The 25,170-nt window shown below is 37.8% G+C and overlaps 1 protein-coding gene across 4 annotated transcripts in view; it reads left to right on the plus strand.

Moving 5' to 3' along the window:
- Positions 1–25,170, plus strand: part of LRRK2 (leucine rich repeat kinase 2) — a 135,636-nt gene that overhangs the window by 80,646 nt on the left and 29,820 nt on the right. For all 4 annotated transcript variants that reach the window (XM_040642335.1, XM_040642338.1, XM_040642336.1 and 1 more), the window contains 9 exons: positions 619–707; positions 5,846–6,033; positions 6,911–7,065; positions 8,330–8,476; positions 8,616–8,807; positions 10,299–10,445; positions 14,794–14,894; positions 17,959–18,149; positions 23,824–23,984. In XM_040642335.1, the coding sequence (XP_040498269.1) occupies positions 619–707; positions 5,846–6,033; positions 6,911–7,065; positions 8,330–8,476; positions 8,616–8,807; positions 10,299–10,445; positions 14,794–14,894; positions 17,959–18,149; positions 23,824–23,984 (1,371 nt within the window). The remainder of the gene's footprint in view (positions 1–618; positions 708–5,845; positions 6,034–6,910; positions 7,066–8,329; positions 8,477–8,615; positions 8,808–10,298; positions 10,446–14,793; positions 14,895–17,958; positions 18,150–23,823; positions 23,985–25,170) is intronic.

Consider the following 25,170-nt stretch of genomic DNA (forward strand, 5'->3'; position numbering starts at 1 on the left):
TGAGATAATGCAGCTTTTGAATGGCAGATCTTGCCTGTTGCACCGCACATAGTAAGCGTGATCTCACAGATGAAAACATTCCCACCAGCTTCTGTGCTGTTGGGTACTTGATCAGTATGACCTTGCTAGAAATGTGTGTGCTGATTTGTAATACCAGAGTAAGTGGCCAAGAAGCTGCTTTTAATCCCTAGATTCTGCTGTATGAAAAATAAATCTTCACATGGATTATAATCTGTTCCTTTTCTCCCATTATTCTTAAACCAGTAGCTTTCTGCAATATTGTTTCTTACCTATATTTGAAAATAAGGTATCTTTGTAGAATATGTTTAGAAAGCTAAAAATGTTCGTGAATTTTTTATTATTTGTAAATATATGCAAGATAATACATGCCATTGTCTCAAATATGCTTATACATGATAATTTTATCTAGTTAAAAAATATAATATTTGGACTTTAGAGCTCAGGAACTGGGATGCGCAGGTCCTAGTCTTAGCTCTTCCACTAACTGCTGAGATTTCCTCATCTGTAAAAAAAGGGAGTTGGACTAGAGTCTCTCTAAAGCCCCTTGCTATTTGTATATTGTAGATTCCATGTTTCATTGTTTGATTTTTACTGCAGGGGTCCTTCTTCATTTTCAAGACCCAGCATTGCAGTTAAGTGACTTATATTTTGTGGAACCCAAGTGGCTTTGTAAAGTCATGGCACAGGTTGGTGTCTGGTATTTTTGTAGCATGGGGGTAATGATTGAAGAGAAGCACAACGATTGAAGAACATTGAGCATTATAGATTTTGTATTCAGTTAAGGTAGAAAATCTTGTACATGTAGAATGTAGAACAATTCATGTAGAAGATTGCATTAAGTAGAGCTTCATGGAAGAAGGGAAGATGTCTGAGAATTCACTTCAGTGTCTTTGTTGCCAACTTACAGACAGATGTTATACCACTCTGGTCCACAGTGCTTTTCTAGATCCTGATGACGCTTTTTTGGGTCTGGTTATTGATATTGTCAGTTGAATGGAAGCTCCGTGAAAATCCTTGGGGCAAATATACCTAAGAAAATTGGGTTGAGCATAAAACCTTTAACTAGATAATATGGAGGGGAGATTTGCCTTTTGAGTGGAATACAAGCTCTAAATGCTTACAGTTTTGAAAACTGGATGGTGATGGTTATGGCTGTCCTTTCTCCATTTATATTTCATATGGAGAATTTTTTCTTCTGCCAATGATAATCAATTACCAATGAGTTTATCTTAATTAGTTATCATAACCCATCCCTATAGGTTTGCCATAGAAAACCATTCAAGCAGAATATACTAGCTCAGTGTTTCTCAGTGTCATTACCATTGACATTTTGGGCCAGATAATTATTTGTTGTACATTATAGGATGATTGGCAGCATCTTTGGTCTCTACCATCTTGATGCCAGTAGTATTGCCCCAAATGTGTCTGGCCATTGCCAAATATTGGTGGGGGTGCAAAATCACCCTGTTTGAGATCAGCTGCATCTGGCTTAATCATGAACTGAAGAGAGCTCAGGGAGGCTGTCTCTAGCACGTGCACTCACTGACAACCATTTTGTTTGTGAGCATAATTTTCAGTTTTGAACGTGACTCCCTAAATCCCTAAAATGATTCTTTTTACATTAGAATCATCTTTTCTAATTAAACCACAATAGTAATTAAATTCCCTCAGATAATTTTGAATGATAGTTCCTAAATTTTATCTAAGGGAAAAAAGGAAGATATTTTGGAGTGGGAATTCATTTTAGGCTAAATCCTATGTCATGGACCTTGAGAGCATGTTGAAACATTACTGCAATTGGCAATTGTAACATGACAGTAATAGCTGTTTTGGTAGATATTTTTAAAGTAGATTTTCCTCCTTTTGCAAATATGCCATGTAAAGTGTGATTCCACTCATCTATGAAATCGAAATGAAGCTGGTAGAGTGGTCAAGAGCACAAGCTCTGGAGTCAGCATGACCTGTGTTCAAATTTCTTCTATTTCTTACTAACTTTATGACATTTCTTAATGTTTTAAGCCTTTGTTTCTTCACTTGTAAAATAAGGATAATGACAATATTATTTTTTACATTGCTTCCCTTAGTATAAGTGGGAAGTAAATGTTAGCTAATGTTATGTTTGACCTATTTGGTAATTAAAGATATTATTTTAGGAAATTTTAAAAAACCCTTCAAAACTGTAAAAATGCATCCATGTAGTTTTGGAAAGTGTGCCAGGTACAGAGCTAAATAAAAAATATGTGTAGGTGGGTGCGTTCTGTACAGCAAAGGGAGTTTTAAATATACCCTGAAGATTTTGTTGTCCTAGATGGCACACTATATCAGAAAATAACTAAACTCCATATAGTCAAGAAAATGCTAAAGTTATACCAAAAAATGATGTGCTTCATGTGAACTGGGAACATTAAAGTTGCACAGATATGGATAATATGGGGGGGTGTATTTTATTTAGTAGAACAAAAAAGTGGTTTGCAGCAGAATCATCATCTTTTAATAAAAACAACCTTCCACCATAGCCACAATAAAATCCCTGAGGATTCCTGGAGTAATTAAGTTGAAACTCCATGAAAAATCTTATTAGCATAATTATACTATAAACATGATAATTTAAGTGAAAATTAAATAAAAAATTTGCATAGTTCAAAGTTATATTGAAAGATCTAAAGAGTCAGTAGAATAATAATTTCAATTTCTTATTAATTTAATAAACACCATCGTTTTTGTTTATGCTGATATATTAAAATATAATGTCATTTTCACCAAGACTTAAAGAGAATGAAAATTATAATCAAGTGAAAACAAGAATGACTTGTCTGACATCCATCAGCAAAAATAAATAGGGGTATTCACCTCCATGAGTTATCAAGGCAAAAGCAGAAACAATTTCATGGAGCGGAAGTTCTAATGAGCCTACCCGCCCTCTTGTGCCCCAGACTATTAGGTCACCAAACTTATTAAAGAAGTTTCCATCACTGCACAGAGGAGTTTGCAAAACTCATTTAATCATATGATAAAAGAGAGATGAAAGGCACTTATTGAATTAATCAGGTGGAACATTAAAAAGCTTGCATAGCAATTTAATCTTGATAAAAACTTGGGTGAGGAATTTGGAAAATTTTCTTTCTTTGCATGAGGGCATAAATTAGCATTATAAGTTACGAGGCTGAAGGAATAATAAGAGTTCTTTTAAAGGTGATAAAATTAAGATAATGTTTCAGTTTTTTATTTCTGTGTAACAAGATGCCCCAAAACTTAGAGAAAAACAAGTAAAATTGGAGTAAAACACCAACATTTTATTGTTCCTCAGTGCTCTGTGGGTTGACTGTGCTCAGCTGAGCGGTTCTGCGCCACACGGCATTGGAAGGGTCATTCACTTGGCTTCCTTCATCAAACAGACTGGAAAGCCCGAAAGCGCTACACTCACATTTTTGGTGTGTTGGTGATCCTCCACGTAGCATCTCGTATGACCAGTCCTTTCCAAGGATAGGCGCGGAAGTGCTAAAATGTTAGTTCTGCCACATTCCAGTGACTAGGATAACCAGAAAGCCCATCCAGATTCAAGACGAGGAGAAATGAATGGATTTCCTTTCTTGAAGGATCGAACACCATGCATGTGTAGGGAGAGAAGAAACTCGTGTGTCCATCTTTGGAAACTATCTACTACAAATAGTGGGAGCGCACCATAGATCTACTAAAAAAATCCAGTACAAACCTCTATTTTAAAATCAGTGTGGTCTAGGGGTGCATGGCTGGCTCAGTCAGAAGAGTGTGCAGCTCTTGATCCTCGGGGTTGTGAGTTCAAGCCCCATGTTGGGTGTAGACATTACTAAAATAAATAAACTTTAAAAGATTAAAAAAATAAAGTCAATGTGTCTAAATAAAATAAATAAGAATAAGTATATAATAATGGCTAACATACAAGGGTTACTTAAATGCTATTCAAACAGTTTCTCATGTAATTCTCAGAGAAACTCTCTTAAATGGTACTATATTAGTCCTCATCTTGAAGGTGAGGAAATTGATGGACAGAGAAGTTAAATAATTTATTCAGAGTTACATATTTAGGAAGAAGTAGGGTTAGGATTTCAAACTAAGTAGTTTGACTCCAATGCCTATAAACCTAACCCCAGGATAAAATGCTCCAAACTTTATTTTCCCCAAATTCACTCAGCCAATAATATTTCTGTGATACCTACAGTACAATGTTCTAGATATTGTTCTGGTGTTGGGACTGTAAACTTAGATAAAACAAGATTCCTGCATTCATGGATCTGACATTCAAATGAGAGGAAATAAACAATAAATAAATACTTGAAATGTCAGGTGGCAGAGTGCTATAAAGAAAATGTGAAGTATGGTGGGGATGGAGAGTGAGTTGTCAGACATGGTCTTAGCTTCAAAAATGCCAGAACAGCAAATAATTTTCCTTACCACTTAAATTATAAGAGCAGTCTGGGCTATGGAGTGCACAACATGGGAGAAGTCCCAAACTGCAGTGTTTATTATTTAATGACCCATTTATACATTGTCATTAGACACCATTATGTTCAGCCAGTCATGCTTTAATTGATTCAATAAACATTATGTGTACCAAATAGAGATATAGAGATGAGCGAGACAAGTCCTTGGGCCTAAGGATTTTACAATCCAATATTTCACCCAACTACATGATAACGTACATAATATACACTCCTATTGAAGTATCTCTTACATCTTAAAAATCGACTAAAGAAATTAAGCACAAGGCTTTTTAAAAATTAATTTGGCTAAGTAAAATGAATAAGAACATGTGGATAGTAATGGCTAACATGAGGGCTTACTACATGCTAAAAATTGTTATATGCACCTTGCATGCCTTACGTATGTTATCTTATTTCAGTGTCATGGTAGTCTAAGGGACAGTCACTTCTATTATCTGATTGAAACTGTGGCTTAAGAAAATGATATACCTTTCTCAAAATAACACAGCTAGTACTAGAGCCTGGATTTGAACCTGGGTTTGAATTTATACTTTTAACTGCCATGATGATGGTCAAAGCTGAAACTATGATCTCTACAATAGTATCATCTGAAGCTTCATCCCAGACCTACTGATCCAGACTCCAAATGGAGTCTAGCAAAATTCTGTAGTCACTTTGTTTGAGAATCACTGAACTGTACTGTACTGCCTCTCTTCCCATTCTGTTCTACAAAGTAACATTTCTGTGGCAAACCTGTAGTGAGTACACAGTCTGGAAGATAATTTCCCTATGAATATATTGTTGATCAGACTATAATAAGGATGAGGGGTATTGGATTGATTTGTTAATTGGAGCTGGGGAAGGCTTAAAATTCACTGATTTCAGAGGATCTCTTTAATTTTGGATTTGAATTCACTCCCTTAATTTAATAAATCTTTTGTGGAGGAGCGATTGCCCCACTGGGCTTCCAGGCTACATGGCTGCTAGTAGAGAAATTAGGTCCTCTGTTATACTTGACAACATTAAAATTGTTCTGTCATTTTCTCTGAGCAAAGAGACATGAAATGCTTCAAATTCAGAATTTTTCAGAAAATAGGGGCACCTGGGTGGCTCAGTCAGTTAAGCGTCCGACGTTTGGTTTCAGCTCAGGTCATGATCTCAGGGTCCTTATATCCAGCCCGAGCCCTGAGCCCCAGGTTGGGCTTCGTGCTCAGCGGGAAGTCTGCTTCCCCTCTCTCTGTTCCTCTGCCCCTCCCCCTGCTTGTGCACACACACTCTCTCTCTAAAATAAATAAATCAATGTTTTTTAAAAAGCTTTTCAGAAAATAAATTCTAGTGATTTTTTACAAGTTTAAATCTTTCAGATTTTGACAGTGAAAGTGGAAGGCTACCCAAAACATCCTAAGGGGATCATTTCACGTAGAGATGTGGAAAAATTTCTTTCAAAGAAAAAGAGATTTCCAAAGAACTACATGTCACAGTACTTTAAACTCCTAGAAAAATTCCAGATTGCCTTGCCAATAGGAGAAGAATATTTGCTTGTTCCAAGCAGGTAAACTTAAAAATTCAATTACCCTGTGGAAATTCACCATCTATTGTTATGTTTTAATTGTCAAAATAACTTTGGTTTATGATAAATGTATTAATTTTTTTTGCTTCTTGTGTACACTTTCTACTGAAATGTAGCATTTTCTTTTAATGAAAACACTATAGTTGACATTTTAAAATATAGTAAATACTTATTTTATGTATGTAATTACTATTTGGTTAGCCACTGCTTAAATTACTTAAGAAAGGTAAGTAGTGATTAGTGTGTGTGTGTGTGTGTGTGTGTGTGTGTTCACATGTGTTCTTACATGACATTGAGAGAGTTATATTAGACAAGTTCTGGGGAAATAGTGAGTTTTCATCAGAAGAATTTATGGCAGTGAATTTTCTGAGGAAAGTGGCAATACGATGAAGGCCTAAGTTCTAATCCGGTATTATAGAAATTTTTCTTGTTGCTTTATATTTTCTTACTGCTGGGAAATGTTATAAGGTGTATGACATTGAAAAGCGCAATTGCATTGATTGGTAGATACTATCCAATTCTAAAAATACATATACACTTTTTTCTAGGACATGCATTTTTTCAGGTTTCATACAATCCATTAAAACTTGTCTATGCATAACTAATTGTAATAATTTATTTATTAGTATAAATAGAATTGCTGAAAAAAATGTCATGCATCTGAGCATGCATTGGAATTGATTAAATAGCCATTGAATTTTTGAAGAAGGAAGGGCATGTGGCAAAAGAACATTATAAAAAAGTGCAATTGCTTAGAATATTTATCTTTGACTTATTGATTTTAGGTAGTAAAGCACTTTGGTTAACATGGTTGGGTGTTTTATGAAGCTATATAATGCTTATGTCCTTTTCTCTTTAGTTTGTCTGACCACAGGCCTGTGATAGAGCTTCCCCATTGTGAGAACTCTGAAATTATCATTCGACTATATGAAATGCCTTATTTTCCAATGGGATTTTGGTCCCGGTTAATCAATCGATTACTTGAAATTTCACCTTACATGCTTTCAGGAAGAGGTACGTATTTAATGAAGACTTAATATTTGAGAAGTTAGGGGGAAAGCATATTAAAATTGTCATGTCATTTTCACAGTTTACTTATTGTAAGGCCACTGAAAATCAGAAAATAAGCTCATAAGTCTTCAGAGTAGCCAACATAAAGACACATAGGCTCACGTAAGTTCATGCAATTTGTCAAGAAGGCAATTTCCCAAGTCCTCACTTAAAGCCTATTTGTTTTTATGTTGGGCACATATACAGTAAGTATGAATATCTTGCTTTCCAGGCCAACGTAGACTAGAAGCAACAATTTTAGAAGGTAATATTACTAGGAGTAATTGGTATATAAACACACACACACACACACACACACACACACACACACACACAAATGAACAAAGAAAAGCTAGAAGCGACTGTATCACTGCAAAGCCAGGGAGTTTTACTTAACAAAGTAACAGATTGTGACCCTTCAGACCATTCAGTGTAGAGACTTCATTAGCTCTCTTCTGCCGCACAATTCCTGAGGGATTTACAAAAAAGAATCAAACTGGGTGTTTATAATGCTAGCTCCTTCTTCTGGAAGAAGGGGAGACCTTAGTGCTCCAAAGGGAAAATATCATTTTTGGAGGGTTAAAAATCAGCTTTATGCAGCTGTTTCTGAATTCTGAAATAAACCTTATCTTGCTTCCAATTAATAAATATATATGTAGTTACATTGCATTAAAACGAAACATTCAGGAAGTTTTGATTTGAGTGTGACAACCAACCTCCTTTAAAGAGTTTTAAAAGTTATGAGAACTAGGGGCCCTTGGGTGGCTCAGTCAGTTAAGCGTCTGACTCGGTATCAGCTCAGGTCATGACCTCAGGGTGTGAGATCAAGCTTGCTTAAGATTCTCTTCCTCTCCCTCTGCCCCTCCCCAGGCCCCACTCACACACAAGCTCTCTCTCTTAGAAAAAAATTGAAAGTTATGGAACTTATTTATGATTCTTTTTCTTCTATTAAGCATTTAAACTATTTAACATCATGAACCTGAACTCTCTCTTGGATTACCTACGGGGCATTTTGTCTATTTCTTTGCAAAATTAAGGCTAAAATACTTAATTCCATGTATAATAGATATGGATGAGGATTTGTATCATTAAGAATTCCAATACTTTGTTTCAAAACAAATATCTCTGTTAGCTACTTGTGGTGTGTGCAGTGATTTTTCTGCTCCTTTAATTTATGGAGTAGTTCATAAATAATGGGTACATTTGGGTCCATTTAAACTTCTTTCAGAACGAGCACTTCGCCCAAACAGAATGTATTGGCGACAAGGCATCTACTTGAATTGGTCTCCTGAAGCTTATTGTCTGGTAGGATCTGAAGTCTTAGACAATCACCCAGAGAGTTTCTTAAAAATTACAGTTCCTTCTTGTAGAAAAGGTAAGGAAATTAATTTAAAACTTTGAATTGTACCACTAAAGAAATTTAAACATTTTTACAAAAAAGCTCTATAGTTTGCAGCTTTGAAACAGAATATGGTTCAGACAGGGTGTTGATAGCTGTCCTTTGGATTACGTAGGCTGTATTCTTCTGGGCCAAGTTGTGGACCACATTGATTCTCTCATGGAAGAATGGTTTCCTGGATTACTGGAGATTGATATCTGTGGTGAAGGAGAAACTCTGTTGAAGAAATGGGCATTATATAGTTTTAATGATGGTGAAGAGCATCAAAAAATCTTACTTGATGACTTGATGAAGAAAGCAGAAGAAGGTAGTGTTGATACAACTTTCAAATGTTTTTAAGTGATACTTTCCATACTTGTGGAGTTTTGTACTAAATGTAACAATTACTCTTATCCATAAGGGATGAGTTAGAGGATAGTACATTCAGTAAGAGTGACAGCTGAGAAAGATGGATTGTATTTGTAAGCAATGAGACCTTTGTGTTCTAGATTCAGAACATTTTTGGTTTGAGAGTTTGAATACTGGCTCACTGAGCGACATAACCTCATCTCTGAAATAGGAATACTAAAACCTACCTCAGAGAATTGTTATGAGGATTAAAGCTTCCAGAATTTGGCTATTGTAAATAATGCTGCAGTGAACATAGGGGTGCTAATATATCTTTTCAAATTAGTGTTTTCATTTTCTTTGGGTAAATACTCAGTCCTGGAATAACAGAATCACATGGTAGTTCTATTTTTAATTTTTCAAGGAACCTCCACACTGTTTTCCACAGTGGCTGTACCAATTTATATTCCCACCAACAGCACATGGGGGGTTCTTTTTATTTCACGTCTCTGCCAACACTTGTTATTTCTTGTTTTTGATTATAGTCATTCTGACAGGTATAAGGTGATATCTCATTGTGGTTTTGATTTTACATTTCCCTGATGATTAGGGATGTTGAGCAACCCGAATGTCCATTGATAGATGATTGTATAAAGAAGATGTGTATACATATATACATATACACATGTATATACATATATATATACATATATACGTATATATAAAAATACATATACTCACACACACAATGGAATATTACTCAGCCATAAAAAAGAATGAAATCTTGCCATTTGCAACAACATGGGTGAATCGAGAGGGTATAATGCTAAGTACAATAAGTCAGACAAACAAAGACAAATACCATATGATTTCACTCTTTGTAGAACTTAAAATACAGAACAAACAAGCGAAGAAAAAAAAAGAGACACGAAAAACCCAGGCTCTTAAATAGAACAAACTGGTAATTACCAGAAGGGAGGTGGGTTGGGAGATGCATGAAATAAATGAAGGGGATTAAGAGCACACTTATCCTGATGAGCACTGAGAAATGTGAAGAAGTGTTGAATCATTATATTATACACCTGAAACTAATTTAACACTGTATCTTGCATAAAAAATAAAATAGGATGAGACACAGAAAAACTTAGCAACTTATTAACCATATAATAAGTGCCCTCACGAATGTGATAAAAATAGAGAATAGATTATTTCCTAGACAGATGTCAGATAGTCCGAGGCAGTTCTGAATTCTAGTTTCTAATGAGTGAACCTAGAAATGAGTTTTTAACATTCCAAGTAGAGAGGTATTAATTGAACCTTTAAAACTTTCTCAGATTTTCTAGAGAAAAATAAGATGGGTGAGAAAACCTAAAAGAATGATTAGAAATCATAGGGAATTTGATTATTTTTGTACAAATTTATATACATCCTTAAAAGTTTGTTTTAAAAAAATGTTTTCTGTACCTCTCAGGAGACCTTCTAGTAAATCCAGATCAACCAAGGCTCACCATCCCAATATCTCAAATTGCTCCTGACTTAATTTTGGCTGACCTGCCTAGAAATATTATGTTGAATAATGATGAATTGGAATTTGAACAAGCTCCAGAGTTTCTCTTAGGTAACTATTTTTGTTGGTTTGAGAATAAAAATTAGGATGTAATTTTTCCTTATAATTTAGAAAATATTCAAATATAATTATATTATCATAGTTTGTAGTGTCTTCATATATTTGTTATAATGGTTTTTTTTTTTGAATGATCTATTTGAAAGTAATATGTTACAGACTTGGAGTTTGCTTTGCACACATTCTTATGGACTAGGTTTGAGATAAGGATGGGGCTGTCGTGGAGGCACATGTTTGTGAAATGTATCCTTGCATTTGCTGTAAGTGCCAGAAATGGGGAGGCAGGTAAGGAGATTTTCAGTTGTGTAATGCAGTCATTTTTCAGTCTCAAAAAGACAGAATAAGTACAGGAAGAACACCTCGAGGTAGTCAAGGAGCAGTTTTGTTCCTCAGGATGACAAACATGAATTCTCACAAAAATATTCATGAAAAGCAGTTTGGGATGAAAAATTCAGAAGCATTAAATTGTTGATATACTCAAGTTCTAAGCCTTCCTGAGAGTCATTGGGAACTGTGAAGAGCACTGGCTTGAGTTAAGGTAAAGTATTTGAAGGCGGTTCTGGCTTTACTTTGCGCAGTATTCATTGTTGTGTGTGTATATTTAATTTTAATTAAATTTCCACAAAAAGAATGCCTAAAATATGTCTGTCAGTACATTAAAATTATTAATAAAGAATGTCCAAAATGTGGGACATGACATGTAAAGGTAAAGAAACTGCTTTGTACCTTTATTCTTCACATCAATTGAGAAATTTAGAATGAATTTGAATGCTTTGGAGCTCTTGAAGTGAATATATTAGTAATAGTGGGTTAACACAAAACGCTGAATTGTCAATGCCGAATCCTAGATCTTAACCAATACCAAACTTGACTTGTGATTCCAAGGAAAGTACCAGGCATACTACAGTCTTTCTCTGAAGGGGTCTCAAGCTATCAGACAAAGCTCCCCAAAATATCTCTTATTAGTGCATTAAGGTGTGTTTCTTATTAATGGACACTTTTTGAGCAATGTATGTAGAAATGTTCACAAAATTCATTTTGAAGCACTTGTGGGATTTTTTTTTCAGTTTTATTGATATAATTGACATACAGCACTGTGTAAGTTTAAGGTATACAGCAAATGATTTGATTCTATGTATATCATGAAATGATTACCGCAACGAATTTAGTTAAAATTGATTATCCCATATAGATATAAAATAAAAGAGAAAGAAAAAATAGTTGTTTATTGGTGGTGAGATCTCATGGGATTAAGTCTCTTAACAACTTTCAATATATATATCACATAGCTGTTGACTATAGTCATCGTGCTGTACATTCCACTCCTAGTTTTCACCTCTGACCACCGCTAAAAGCACCTGTGTTCTGTATTCCATTAATTACACAGAGGAAAGTATTTATAGAAGTACTCCCATTCTCCAGTGTCCTGTCCCATACACCCATAAATTCCATGTTTATTTACAATTTAGATCAGGGTTTCTCAAACTAGGCACTATGCTGTTTTAGACCGGATGATTCATTGTTATGGGAGCTGTCCCCCATTGTAGGATGTTTAGTAGCATCCTTGGCCTCTGCCCACTAGATAGCAGTGGTATCTCCTTACCCCCCTTCCCAGGTGTGACAATCAAAAATGTCTCCAGATGTTGCAAAAGGGAGAGGGTAGGGGTAGGGGATTAGCATTATCCTAGTTGGGAATCACTGACCTAAACAAATGAGATATATCCTCTAAAAACATTTTTTTTTATTTTTTTAAAAGATTTTATTTATTTATTTGACAGAGAGAGAGACAGCCAGCGAGAGAGGGAACACAAGCAGGGGGAGTGGGAGAGGAAGAAGCAGGCTCATAGTGGAGGAGCCTGATGTGGGGCTCGATCCCATAACGCCGGGATCACACCCTGAGCCGAAGGCAGACGCTTAACAGCTGTGCCACCCAGGCGCCCCCCTCTAAAAACATTTTATAATGAGAGACTCTCCAGTATTTTTATGCTAGGGTAACGTGGTAGAGGTCACTCATTGCCATTTTCCTTGTAGGGTGGGAATGAATTTCAGGCCTTCAGTTGACACTTTCCTTCCAAGATAGCAGTTACTATATGACACTTCTTGATAGACTTGTGAATATTAATAGACTTGTTTTATGAAAACATTTTAAATGCACAGGTGTGGGGTTTTGTGCATCTGTTTGAGGAGTTGTGAGGTTTATTTCCTCTTAGGGGACTATTTTTCCAGAGAGCCGCCATAGTTAGGTACTTCAGTGGTATGACCTGAGGGGGTTAGGAAGGTTTCCTTGCCTTCAAGTTTCTTTCACACTTTGGTGTCACAAATGCGGAAGAACAGTCCTTAACCTTATTTTTACTGTTAGCCACCTGAGGGAGATGACAGTCCATGCTCCATTTTAATATGGCAGTGATTCTGAAATAGGGAAGGGCTTTAAAAAACTAGAACTCTTTACTGCTCTCACCTGAACTTTTGTATCTCCTTAGAGTGTATTTCTTCTCTCTGCCCATTTGTTTTTCCCTGTTGTTGATAGCTGTCCAGACTGAGGGGACAGAACAGGGGCAGCTATTACTTCAGCGTCCATCTGTCTTACCCTTGCTCTCCTTCCCTTCCACTTGTTTTCTTTCTCTTTCCCCTCTCTTGTTTACCACTCTTGTTTTGATTCAAATACTTACCTGATCTGATAGCCTTCATTTCTCTCCAAAACTCTCAGTACCATCAATATTAACCCATGGTTTTAGAAGTTGGATATTTACTGAAGACCGAAGGGAAGGGATGGGAAGATACCATGACTGAAAATACACAGATAATACTTTTAACCTGTCTACAATCTAGTGGAAATATGACATATGCTCCAATGAATACTTATTATTTTTATTTTTAATGTACATTGTTTCTGAGCATAAAAGAATATATGCTTACATATACTTATCAGAGATGAAAATACATACTACAAATACAAAAATATTAAAAAATTTAAAATATCTAAGCTTCCCATAGATGCATAATTTTACCACTTTAAAATAACAGATCTAAACATTATTCTATTTCTTCGTAGATTTTTCTGAGTTCGTTCACTTATGTTGATCAAGCGCTTGTATTTCAAAACACTATATGAGAACCATAAATACTGTACAAATAAGAATACACTGTATGTCAGTGAAGAGTAATAGTCCATGGAGTTGATCATTGTTGATTTCTCAGTCTTTGGTATCTCAATATATATTATGCTTTACAGACTTGATAAACACTACAGAGGTTGAGATGATGGAGCAACAGAGCTCTTTCAGTCACTGCATAAGAAGGGTATGGAAGCCTGAAGATACAAAGCATGTTCAGGCAATTTTGGCTATTCCAGTTTTCTAGAACAGTTGTTCTCAACCCTGGTTGTTCATTACTATCACCAGGGAATTAAAAGAAAAACGTCCTAATGATCAGTAACTCCTGTGCTTAGTTAGGTGAGAATCTTTGAGGGTGGACTCAGACACTGGTATTTCTAGAAAGCTCTTCAGATGTCCTGTGTAGCCCAGCCGGAGAGAACCACTGGGCTAGAGCCCAAGGAATGAGCAGGAAGAGAACTGCAAGGCGTATTCAGAGCTACGATATGGATTTGTCCCTGATTTGGGATCTTACTTAGTAGACAGCATAGAATAATTTGTTATTGAACAAGAGAGTGAGACAATCAAAGTGTAATTATAGGGAGACTGATTTTGTAGGAGATGGAGACTGCACTGGAGGGGATGAACTCAGAGGCCTCCACGGTCTAGGCAGAAAGCACCAAGGGCACCAAATGGGTGTCATGGGAATGGAAATGGAAAGGAGGCATGGGGCAAAGAATGAAGATGATTTTTTGGGTTTTACTCTAGAATGACCATGAAAAGAGAGTTGTTTTTAAATCAGATAATATGAGGTGGAATAAAAACTAGTTTGGAGACAAGATGATGAGGATGGCTTCTGGTGGAGCAAGGTTGAGATTTGGAGGGGCATGCCAGTGATCCCCAGTGCAAAGCTGTAAATATAGGATGAAGTTCAGAGGGTGGCTTGTGGCTATAGATGAAGATGTGAAACACTCAACACACAGGAAGAGATGAAGTTAGGGAGTCGGTGAGTAGTTGCCTGGGGAGTATGTAGACGGAAGATGGGAAGGCTGGAACGAAATCTTTAGGTGCCTCATAGTTCACGGGGTAGAATAAGGAAGAGGAGGCATCAAAGGGGACTTGATTCAATGAAACAAGTGGGTCAGATTTCTGTTCACGTATACAACATATGTAATTACAGCCAATATAATTTATCTAGCTTTTCTGCTTGGACAGAGTCACTGAAGTGCTTTGTACTTTCTTTTCAAAAGGTGATGGCAGTTTTGGATCTGTTTATCGAGCAGCCTATGAAGGAGAAGAAGTGGCTGTGAAGCTTTTCAATAAACATACATCACTTAGACTGTTAAGACAGGTAAGAAATCCAATAGTATTATTACATTACATCAGACATTGTTAATCTCCCGGAACTCTGGTTTTGCATGTGTTTGTGAAAATGCAAAATGACCACATTTCCCCCAAGTCCGCCTGAGTTTAGTTACAAAATCTCACTTTTGTCCTATCTTCATTGAGTAAAAAAAAAGTTTGTTTTGTTTCTGCTGTTGAAAAATGAAAAAAAGACAGTATTCTGAGAATTCTTGACCCGCATCACAGTTACATACCCCAAGTACAGAAGAAAGGAGGATACCTCTAGTGAGGTCTTGTATTTAGAAAAACCCAAATCCTATACACAGTGGCTCATTTAAAAATTTCTCTTGGTTTCACTTCTATCACATGTTCTTTTCTCCATAAGCACTTTATGTTCAGGATGGTGCTGTGCGCTGATTAGCTTAGGCTGTTGTTAATCAATCAATCTCTATGGTAATGCAGATGGTATTACTTAAAATAGTCCCACCTTTTCCTGAGGCTGGGGTTGGGGTCAGTTCCCTCTGAAATTCATGGTCAGCTTGCGTGAGGGTTGGATACTCAGCAAAAATCAAGGTACCCTTAGGAAGAAAGAAGAGTTCCCTCTGTAATTCATGGTCTGCTTGAGTGAGGCAGCAAAAATCAAGGTACCCTTAGGAAGAAAGAAGAGTGAGTGGATGTTGAATGCAAAGCCGATGGTGGTCACTCTAGTACCCTCATTGATGTTGAGTACTGGTGGGGATTTATTCTATTTTCTGAGTCTTTCCTGACAGTAGGAATGAGAGAGTGAGTCAGAGTGAGAGTAAAGGTAAAACCCAATTTGAATTCTGTAATGTTATGCCAGAACTCAACTGTATTTTTGAGTCTATTCATTCTTATTAAAAAAAATAAATTGAGAAGTAATTTGTGTCTAAGTCTGAAACTAAATGACTTGTGTAAACTTTAAAAAAAGGCACAGTTACAATATATTAGTTATTGGGGATAGTGAAAATAATTCCATGTCTGTGTAAAATATCCTGGAGTAATCTTATTAGTATTATCAAAAGTTACACTGGGGCTCTAGAAAGAACTTAATAAACATTTTATATATAGAAGCAAGTCTATGAAGCAAATCTGGGCACAGTCTCTTTCAATCCGTAGGCAATTGGTTGTTTAAATTGATTTTTCAGCCTTGGTCATTAGTCTTTAATATATGTTTCAGATTTTATGCCGTGTGCTCAGGGAACCCCGTTGAAAATCAGAACACTAAGAATGTACACAGGCCTGAGTAGTATATAGGCAGCTCGGTGACCCAAGGAAATGATAGGAGAAATGATATGCACAGTAGAGTGTGTAATGTGCTCGTTTTTTTTTTTTTTTTTTGAAAAGATTTTATTTATGTATTTAAGATACAGAACACAATGGGGGGGGGCAGAGGGAGAGAGAGAAACAGACTTCCTGCCGAGCAGGGAGCCTGACATGGGGCTCAATGTGGGCCTCCATCCCAGGACCCTGGGATCATGACCTGAGCTGAAGGCAGACGCCTAACTGACTGAGCTACCCACGCACCTGTGCTTGTTCTTTGAAAAGGAAAGAAAAGGAAAGCTCTTCAGTGTCTGGTGCTGCATTTTGAGGGTCATCCTACCAGTGGTCACGAACTGGGGCTGATCTATTAGAGGCTTCTGCTCCTTTCTCCTTGAAATCAGTGAGCACTTTTCGAGGATGAAAAAATTTGAATTAGGCTTCTTTCTGCCTGGGCCTCTGAAAGAAAACAGACCTAACTTGACTGCTTCTCATCAGTTTGAACCCACTGAGCTGATCAGACAGAGGGGAAAAAAAAGATTTTTATCCACTAAGGAAATATGATTGCAGTCTGGAGCTTTTGTTCTTGGAAAATCCCCGCTCAGGGTGTTCAGCCTTTCTTCTTCAGCTTGCAGAATTCTCCACACTCCTATTTCCTGACAGAGGTGGTTGGCACTGATACTCCACACCTTTGAAGCTGGTTGTTAAGAAGCTGAGCTGTAGAAATCACAGTTTAAAACATCAATCAATTTAATATCCCATGAACTATAAATTTCAACTAAATTTGGGTTTCAGAGTAAAGTGAAATATACAGAGTAGAGTGTGTATGGAAGTCACAGACCACAGTATCGCAAAGGAGATTGTAGTCTCACAGGATGTGGGCTAGGAAGAGGACTACATCAGAATGGAGCCCTCTCTGTGCAAGCTAAAATAGTACCTCTGACTCCTCGGAGAGAGATTGTTGCTGCTGGAGACTGCTGTAGTGACGGTGGTTCAAGGCAGGTCACTCTGAGAAAGTAAGAGTATTTGAGCTAAGGTCGGAATGATAAGAAGCCTTCGGCCACGTGAAGGGTGAAGGGGTTGCAGAGCAGAGGGATCAGCATGGGCAAAGGCCTTGCGGCTGGAAGGAAGGAGCTGGGCACGTGTGGAGAATTGAATGGACACCAGTGTGGTGGAAGAATGCTGCATGAAGCGCAGAGGACAGAGACAGAGAAGGGTTTGAGGGGTGGGCTGGGGGCAGGTCAGATCAGGCCTTGAAGGCTGTGAAAGTACACGGGGTTTTAATCCAAAAGTAATAGGAAGTTATCAGAGAGTTTTCAGGAGGAGTGATACCATAGATCCCTGTGGGCTTCGACACCCTCAGTAAACTTGTCTGTCATGAAACCATTAATGGCAGGCAGGTTGTACCCCACCTGCTAGTGACGGTAGATTAGTAGCGGCTGCTCCGAATCCTGGGCCAAGGAGGACTCTGTGGTCAACTAGGATTCTTTAGATAAGGTTGACATGACCTGGTAGTGTAACCACAGCGTGTGGACTGTCCCTGCATTAAATCTTCTGAAACATACAGAGCAAAAGGAAAGGTAGAACTTCACATTTTCATTCAAAATATATTTTTAAAATGTATTTTATTTTATTTATTCCTGACTATGTGGAAAATACAAAAAAGACCAAGGAAGAAATGGAACGTTTGCTGTAACCCAGTTTCCCAGAGAAAACCACGTTCCAGGTGTCGAGACACTTGAGGAAGGAGGTACTGGGGTTGTAGCACGAGTAAATGTTTTTTACTTTTGCAGGAGCTGGTGGTCCTTTGCCACCTCCACCACCCCAGCTTAATATCTTTGCTGGCGGCTGGGATTCGTCCTCGCATGTTGGTGATGGAGTTGGCCTCCAAGGGTTCGCTGGACCGCTTGCTTCAGCAGGACAAAGGAAGTCTCACCAGGACCCTGCAGCACAGGATTGCGCTACATGTGGCTGATGGCTTGAGGTAATGAATTCGGTCATGGGGTTTTCTACTCAGTGTGTGACAAACGTGAGCCCAAACCTACTCTCAGGCTGGGAGAGCAGCATCTTCCAGTAGCACTATGTCCCAGTAACGTTTCGCAAACAACTTGAGGGAAAAACTACCATTTCCCTGATCAGATTTTGTAATTTCATAAAATAAGAGTAAGAAGGCTACATAGAACCTCCTAGATAGTGGAAGGAGAGTTTGGACCCAGGAATCCTGCTCCAGAGCTCATGATCTTAACCCTGTAGTGACCTCCTTCCCCTAAAAAAAATGTAGGTTTGGTTTCAAAGTGTCAAGGAAGGTGTCCGTTCTCATGGATAATTCTAATAAGGAAAGATTGGTCTGTATTTCTGAAGGGGACTAGAGTGATTCGACTGTGTCAGAGGCACGCCCAACCCTGCAGCCAGTCGGCACCAGGAGTCACGAGAGAGTGGAAAGGACGCGGTCTTTGGAGACAAAGGGACTGGGAGAAATCACTGCTCTATACACTTAATAACTGTGTTTTTATACATCTGAAACTTCTTTTGTTAGAGTCTGTAAACTGTGACTAATACTTAATGCGCAACGTTTCAAGGACTTCTGTGATAATTGAAGACATCCCAGATTAAAGTCTGGATTTCCTCCTCCTCCACTGGCCCCATCTCCAGTCACGCACTTATTTCACCTTGGAGTCATCCTTCATTCCTTCCTTTCTCCCACATCCCATACCTAATCCTTCAGCAAATACTTTCAGCTCTGCCATCATAGCATATCTTAATGCAGCCACTTCTCACAGTCTCTCTCCCTACCCGCAGCATCTGTGCCACTGTCATGGCTCCTTGCCTGACCGGACTACTTGCTTTCACCTTTGCCCCATATACCTGCCTCTTCAAACAGCGGCCATAGTGGTTTTTCTTCATGGAGGTTGGATCAAATCTTTATCCTGTTATGAGCTCTCTCCTGTCTCACTCTCTGGTCACCGTGCTGGTCACTGTGTTCAGCCACTTTCTTCTCTGAGGTTTCTCAAATACACCCGGGGCTTCATACCAGCTCTTCTTTTAACCAGGAGTGTCTGAAACCCAGATATCCTTTTGGCTCACTTCTCATTTCTTTCAGGTTTCCTCTCAGAGAGGATGTCCCTGCCTACCTAACGTCTCTCTGGCACCGATAGCACTTATCACTATTTGGTATTCTTTATGTTTTCATTTAAGAAGTTTGTTCATTGTCTGTCTTTGCCACTAGAATCTAAGGGCCATGGTAGCAGGGACTTGCCATCTTGTCCTTCCTATCCCTAGCACTTGGGACAGTGGGCCCTCAGGAAATATCTGTTGGTAGTAGAGAGAGTAGGGAGCAAGGGAGAGAGGGAGGAATGAGGGAGGGAGGACAGCAGTACCTGGCCCATATAGCCACACAGTGGATGCAAATCTCTTTCTCTTCCTTCCTTTCTGAAATACTGTGTCTGTTCCTCTAAGGCAGTCTCCAGAAATGTAAGTGGAATGGATGGTATGGAAAACACATAAACACTGCTCATAAACAAAAAAGACCAAACCAGAAAGATATAACTTCATAGCTTATAGAGAATAGAACAAGAACATAAAATAAGTAGATTTTCCTTTTCTGAAAGAGTCCAGAAACTACTGAAAAACATACGGATTATTAATGAGATAGTATTGCGGAGGTTTGGGTTTGGCTGAGTTTATCTGCTTTTGAACACCAGGGGGACCCGTGTATTAAATTAATCTAGATAACGTGCAGCAAAGTCTCATGAATGTCCGAGCTGGATCAGTTGCTTTCCTTAATTTAACTAAGTCCAGATCCTAAATGCCCCCTAATTCTTCCACATGATTCCCAAAATGTTTATTTAGAAAATGAAGAATTACTATTTTTCATTCACAACTGTTTGAAAGACCTCATCTCTAAGATAACTTACTCTGATTCCCTGAGACCTTACTTTAAACAACAAATCCAGCAGTTTCTGATGAAGTAAATTAAACCTTAGCATATTTTCGTTTAATTTGCCTGATTTCTTCTCAGCTTAATGCCAGGACAGCTTTCTGGATCTTGGGCCACAAGAGGCTGGTAGGTTTTAGTAGCTTTCAGTCTTCTGCCAGCACTAAGTATATTTTTAAAAACTCAGCATTAATGATGGCCTCCTCAAATATATTTCAGCATAAAACGATAACTACAGAGGTAGAAAGAGACAATAAAATCAGACTCCTCTGGAGTCCATTGAATGGTGGAGCTGTTTCGAGGTATATACAAGAACTGTTTTCACATTACATATTGTTTTACAGTATTGCCTACAACTATTAACTTTCATTTTTAATTCAGTCCTCTCCCTTGAGCTCTTAATCATAATTCTCAATTACCTATGAAGATGTGGTCACCTGTATTTCCCATAAGTTTTTATGTTTCATTATTTACAAAATTGAGTTTCCTTTCTCTGCTACTTCCTCCTGCCATGAATCTGCCCTTTCCCTGGTATCTCCCACTTGCTGACGAAGATCCTTGTAGTCACATCAGGGCTATCCCTCTCCTCCCAAAAGGAAGTATTCATTTGGCCACCAGGTCTTTAACTATTTTACATTATCTTTTTCATCGATTCATTTATTTTTATGTTACTACTGCTGCCTTGGTCCAGTACCTCTAGGGAATTATCAGAATATTTCGCCAAAAATAAAAATCTAATTATGCTTGAAATTCCCTGGTAGTTCCAAGTTATCCGTGAAGAACATCCCAACTCCTTGGAGTAGCATCACAACTCTTTGGGTATGCCTCTTGCCTTTCTCTCCAGCCTCCTGCCTTTCCACTGCCCTCACTCTCCATTCTAATCATGCTGAAGGTCTTGACGTTTCATTGACATCCATTTGTCCCCAAATTTGGCTGCCTACAGAATTCATTTTCTGGTAGAATTTGTTTATATACCATCTCCACACTGAAGCTCAACTGCACCATGAAAAGATGGCCTCTCTAGCACATGTTCCTTGAGTTGGCTCTATGCAAGACTTTGTGTTAGGTGCTGAAGAGGGGAAGGCAGAGATTATATATATTATCTTCTCAAGGTTGAAAACTTACACTCTAGTGGCAGAGTCTGGTTTGCTCTTGACATCTATTTTTCTCCCTCTGGCTTCCCTAGCATTTGGTACTCACCACAGTTCTGCAAACTTGTTTGACTACCTGTCTCTCCTTCTAGAATGTGACTCCTCAAAAGCAGAGATATAAGGATGGCTTTATATCCCCTCATGGCTGACCCTGTTAGTTGCCCAATACATATTTGCTAAATGAATGAGGCATCTCATTTCTGCAGTAATTCTACTTAGGATGAGATAAAGTTTACTTTAAATTATAAAGAAAAGGGTTTCCTAGCAACACTGATGATAATCACAATTAAAGAATGACTAATAGAATCTAGACTGGTTTATATTAATAAAATATTTGTCAATGCTATGGTCACATAATGCATAAATTATGGCTAAATTATTTTCAGTAAGGTGAGATCCGTACTTGTCAATATATCAAAAGCTATTTTGCTAGTCTATTAGAAGCTATTAAAACTGCACTTTTTAAGATTAAATTCTATAATTGAACACTTTAAGCCAGTTAATCTTTCCTTCCCACTAACATTATTTCAAATTAAGTTTAACTTTTTTTTTAACCTTTGAGAAGTATTGTGAGAGACTCTATATCCTATAAATATTCTGAAAGAGGCATGCATTAGGAAGGATTTGGATGCTATTCAATTATGCATGACTTGTCTTTAACTTTTTTCTTCTTAATCTCCCAGCTTTTCTCTTCAGCAAGGCAAGGGTAGCTAATGGCCTTTCAGTAAGCCCTTAGTAAATTTTTCTTTCTAGTCCATTACTTATTGTTAAGGTCAACTTCATTAGTACAGTTATCTTATTTTTCAGCCAAAAATATGTAGAGCAGCATGAGTAGGCCTAATGTCAAATGTCCTAACTACATCCTGGAAGAGAAAGAAAGTTCTGCTTCAGCTGATGCAATTAAATGATACGTACACTGTAGGCCGTCGTGCAATGGAAAGTTCAGAGTGTGCTGCCACTCCGCTCCTAATCCCTGTGATAGTGATGGGCATTAGGTAATGGGATAAATATTTATTGATACAGTGTGAACCCAAACCAAAAGCCACAAACAAATAAAGGATTTAAATTTACCTCTGTTAAGTTCTGCAAAAAATTGTCCTTTCAAGATAAATCGTAATTTACCTGTGAGATCATGCGGAAAGCTATAGCAAATTTGACATCATGGAACAGGGAAGACAGAGTTGAGGGAAAAATCTGAATTTTGTGAATATGTAAGGAAAGGTGGTAATGGAGTTACTTGAGTAGTTGGAGCACAAAGGTGGCTCTCTGGCTGTGTTCCCAGAATGGGGAAGACCTGGTTAAGATTAGAACTTTATTTTGCTTTTGAATCTTTACTGCAGTGTCCAATTGTACTGCTTATGTTTGATTGGATCAGTCTCTAAAGGGAATGACTTTAACATCATCCAAGATTACCTTTCCCAAGACATTGTTTTACTCATTCCAACTCTCAGTCCAAAATGTTTTTTGTTAACCTTAATTCATAATAGAATTGGGTTTAAAGTAAATTACATCTTCGAACACAGTATGGTATTGATAGCTAGATAGATTTTTTATGTTAATTTGTTATTATTGAAAAAGGTGAAAATATTTCCCCCAAATTTAGGAAACATTTTAATCAGAGAAAAAGAAATATCGAAAGAGAAATGGAATAGAATTTTAAAAGTTAAGATAAACTTCTATATGGTTTTAAGAAAATCAAAACTCTTAAATAGAGTTATAACAAAATATGATTAACTCTTATTTAACATATTTACCTTTTAAGCTAATTTAAATAGTCATATGATCTTTGAGGGAATTCAGAATTCCTTTTACGTAATTCTTAGGTATACAAAAGAAAAGTCACCAAAAACTGGTCACTTTGCTTGAACTTGTTGTGCCTTAAAGTTTAAATCACTCACTTATCAAGATTGACTTTTTTTTTGTTGGTTTGTTGGTTGGTTTTAAAAACACAAGCTTGGGGGGCGCCTGGGTGGCTCAGTCGTTAAGCGTCTGCCTTCGGCTCAGGGTGTGATCCCGGCGTTCTGGAATCGAGCCCCACATCGGGCTCCTCCGCTGGGAGCCTGCCTCTTCCTCTCCCGCTCCCGCTGCTTGTGTTCCCTCTCTCTCTGGCTGTCTCTCTCTCTGTCAAATAAATAAATAAAATCTTAAAAAAATAAATAAATAAAATAAAAACACAAGCTTGGGGTCGCCTGGGTGACTCAGTTGGTTAAGCATTTGCCTTCAGCTCAGGTCATGATCCCAGGCCTCTGGGATCAAGCCCCAAGTTGGTCTCTCTGCTCAGCTGGGAGTCTGCTCTCCCTCTCCCTCTGTGATCTCTCTCACTTTCACTCTTTTTCTCAAATAAATAAATAAAATCTTTAAAAGAAAAATAAAAGCACAAGCTTGTTTTGTATTATTTGGCTCAGATGTTTTCATTTCCTTCTATGATATCTCTTCGTCTCTGTGGAAGGGTTAAACTTAGCACAGAAGTTTTGATGCTTTGCGTAATGGATGTACATATTTAAGAAAATCATGACAGAAGTTGTAATAATATAATCACATTTTAATGACATTGCCTGTATGTTTTCGGGTAGATACCTCCACTCGGCCATGATTATATACCGTGACTTGAAGCCCCACAACGTGCTGCTCTTCACCCTGTATCCCAATGCAGCCATCATCGCGAAGATTGCAGACTATGGGATTGCTCAGTACTGCTGTAGAATGGGGATAAAGACGTCAGAGGGCACACCAGGTAGGTGAGAAGGTTGGCTTGGTAATTCCTTCTTCAGGATAGACAACCAGTGACTTCTGTTGTAAGTTCAGGAGAATCAAGAGAACACTGTGTCCTATCATGTTGTGAACAGATATTTCTTGTGTGAATATTGTGACTTTTTTTTTTTAAAGATTTTATTTATTTATTCGACAGAGATAGAGACAGCCAGCGAGAGAGGGAACACAAGCAGGGGGAGTGGGAGAGGAAGAAGCAGGCTCATAGCGGAGGAGCCTGATATGGGGCTCGATCGCATAACGCCGGGATCACGCCCTGAGCCGAAGGCAGACGCTTAACCGCTGTGCCACCCAGGCGCCCCTCTACGTTGTGATTTTAATCATGGTAGTCTGTAGGGGAAAAAAATCTGATGTAATTTTCCAGGGGGAGAAAACAAATAAAACATATAGAATGTTTCATGACAAATTATATTTTTAAAAGTTGGATTTTTAAAATATTTAGATATTCTAGAGGTGGTGAAAAGGAACGGCAGAAGTTTTAAACCAGGTATTGTTCACACTTACCTAAAAATGAGGCAAACCAAATGCAAGTTCACAAACCCTTTCTCATAACTCTGAAATCCAAAGAACTTTGAAAACCCCCCAATTTTTTTTATAATTGATTTGGCAGCAAAATCTGAACCAAACTAACTTGATGCTTATTACGATCTTTATTGCTCAAACTCTGTGTGAATATGTGTATGTTTCATGGCAGAAATACAGCATATTTGAGGACAGGGTGCTGGCCCCGATCCTACTGAGAGTTCCTATAATTATGTTATGTGCATCATTATTAACTTTCTCAAATGTGAAAAAGTATAAATTCCTAAATACTTCTAGCTCCAACAGTTTCAGATAGAGACTTGGGGCCAGAGTTTTCCGTTGTGCTGTTCTTGATTCAGGCATACACTCTTCTTACAGATTGGTACAGGAGTTAAAACCTTTAAACACTGCACTTCAATTTTCTTTCTTCAAAATTTGTAAGTTGTCAACATTTCAATACTTAATAGAGTTTCTCTGTTCGTCCCTATATAGCAAGAAGAGTCATGGTTGCTATCTAAGTTGAAGTGTACCCATTCTGGATACCATTATATCCATGGTCTCTAGAAGTCACTGACATCATTTTCTTGCCTTAGAGCTTAATGTTGCCTTTTAGGGTCATCCGCAACCCC

The sequence above is a fragment of the Ursus maritimus genome, unplaced genomic scaffold (genome assembly GCF_017311325.1).
Source record: "Ursus maritimus isolate PB19 unplaced genomic scaffold, ASM1731132v1 scaffold_26, whole genome shotgun sequence".
NCBI lineage: Eukaryota > Metazoa > Chordata > Mammalia > Carnivora > Ursidae > Ursus > Ursus maritimus.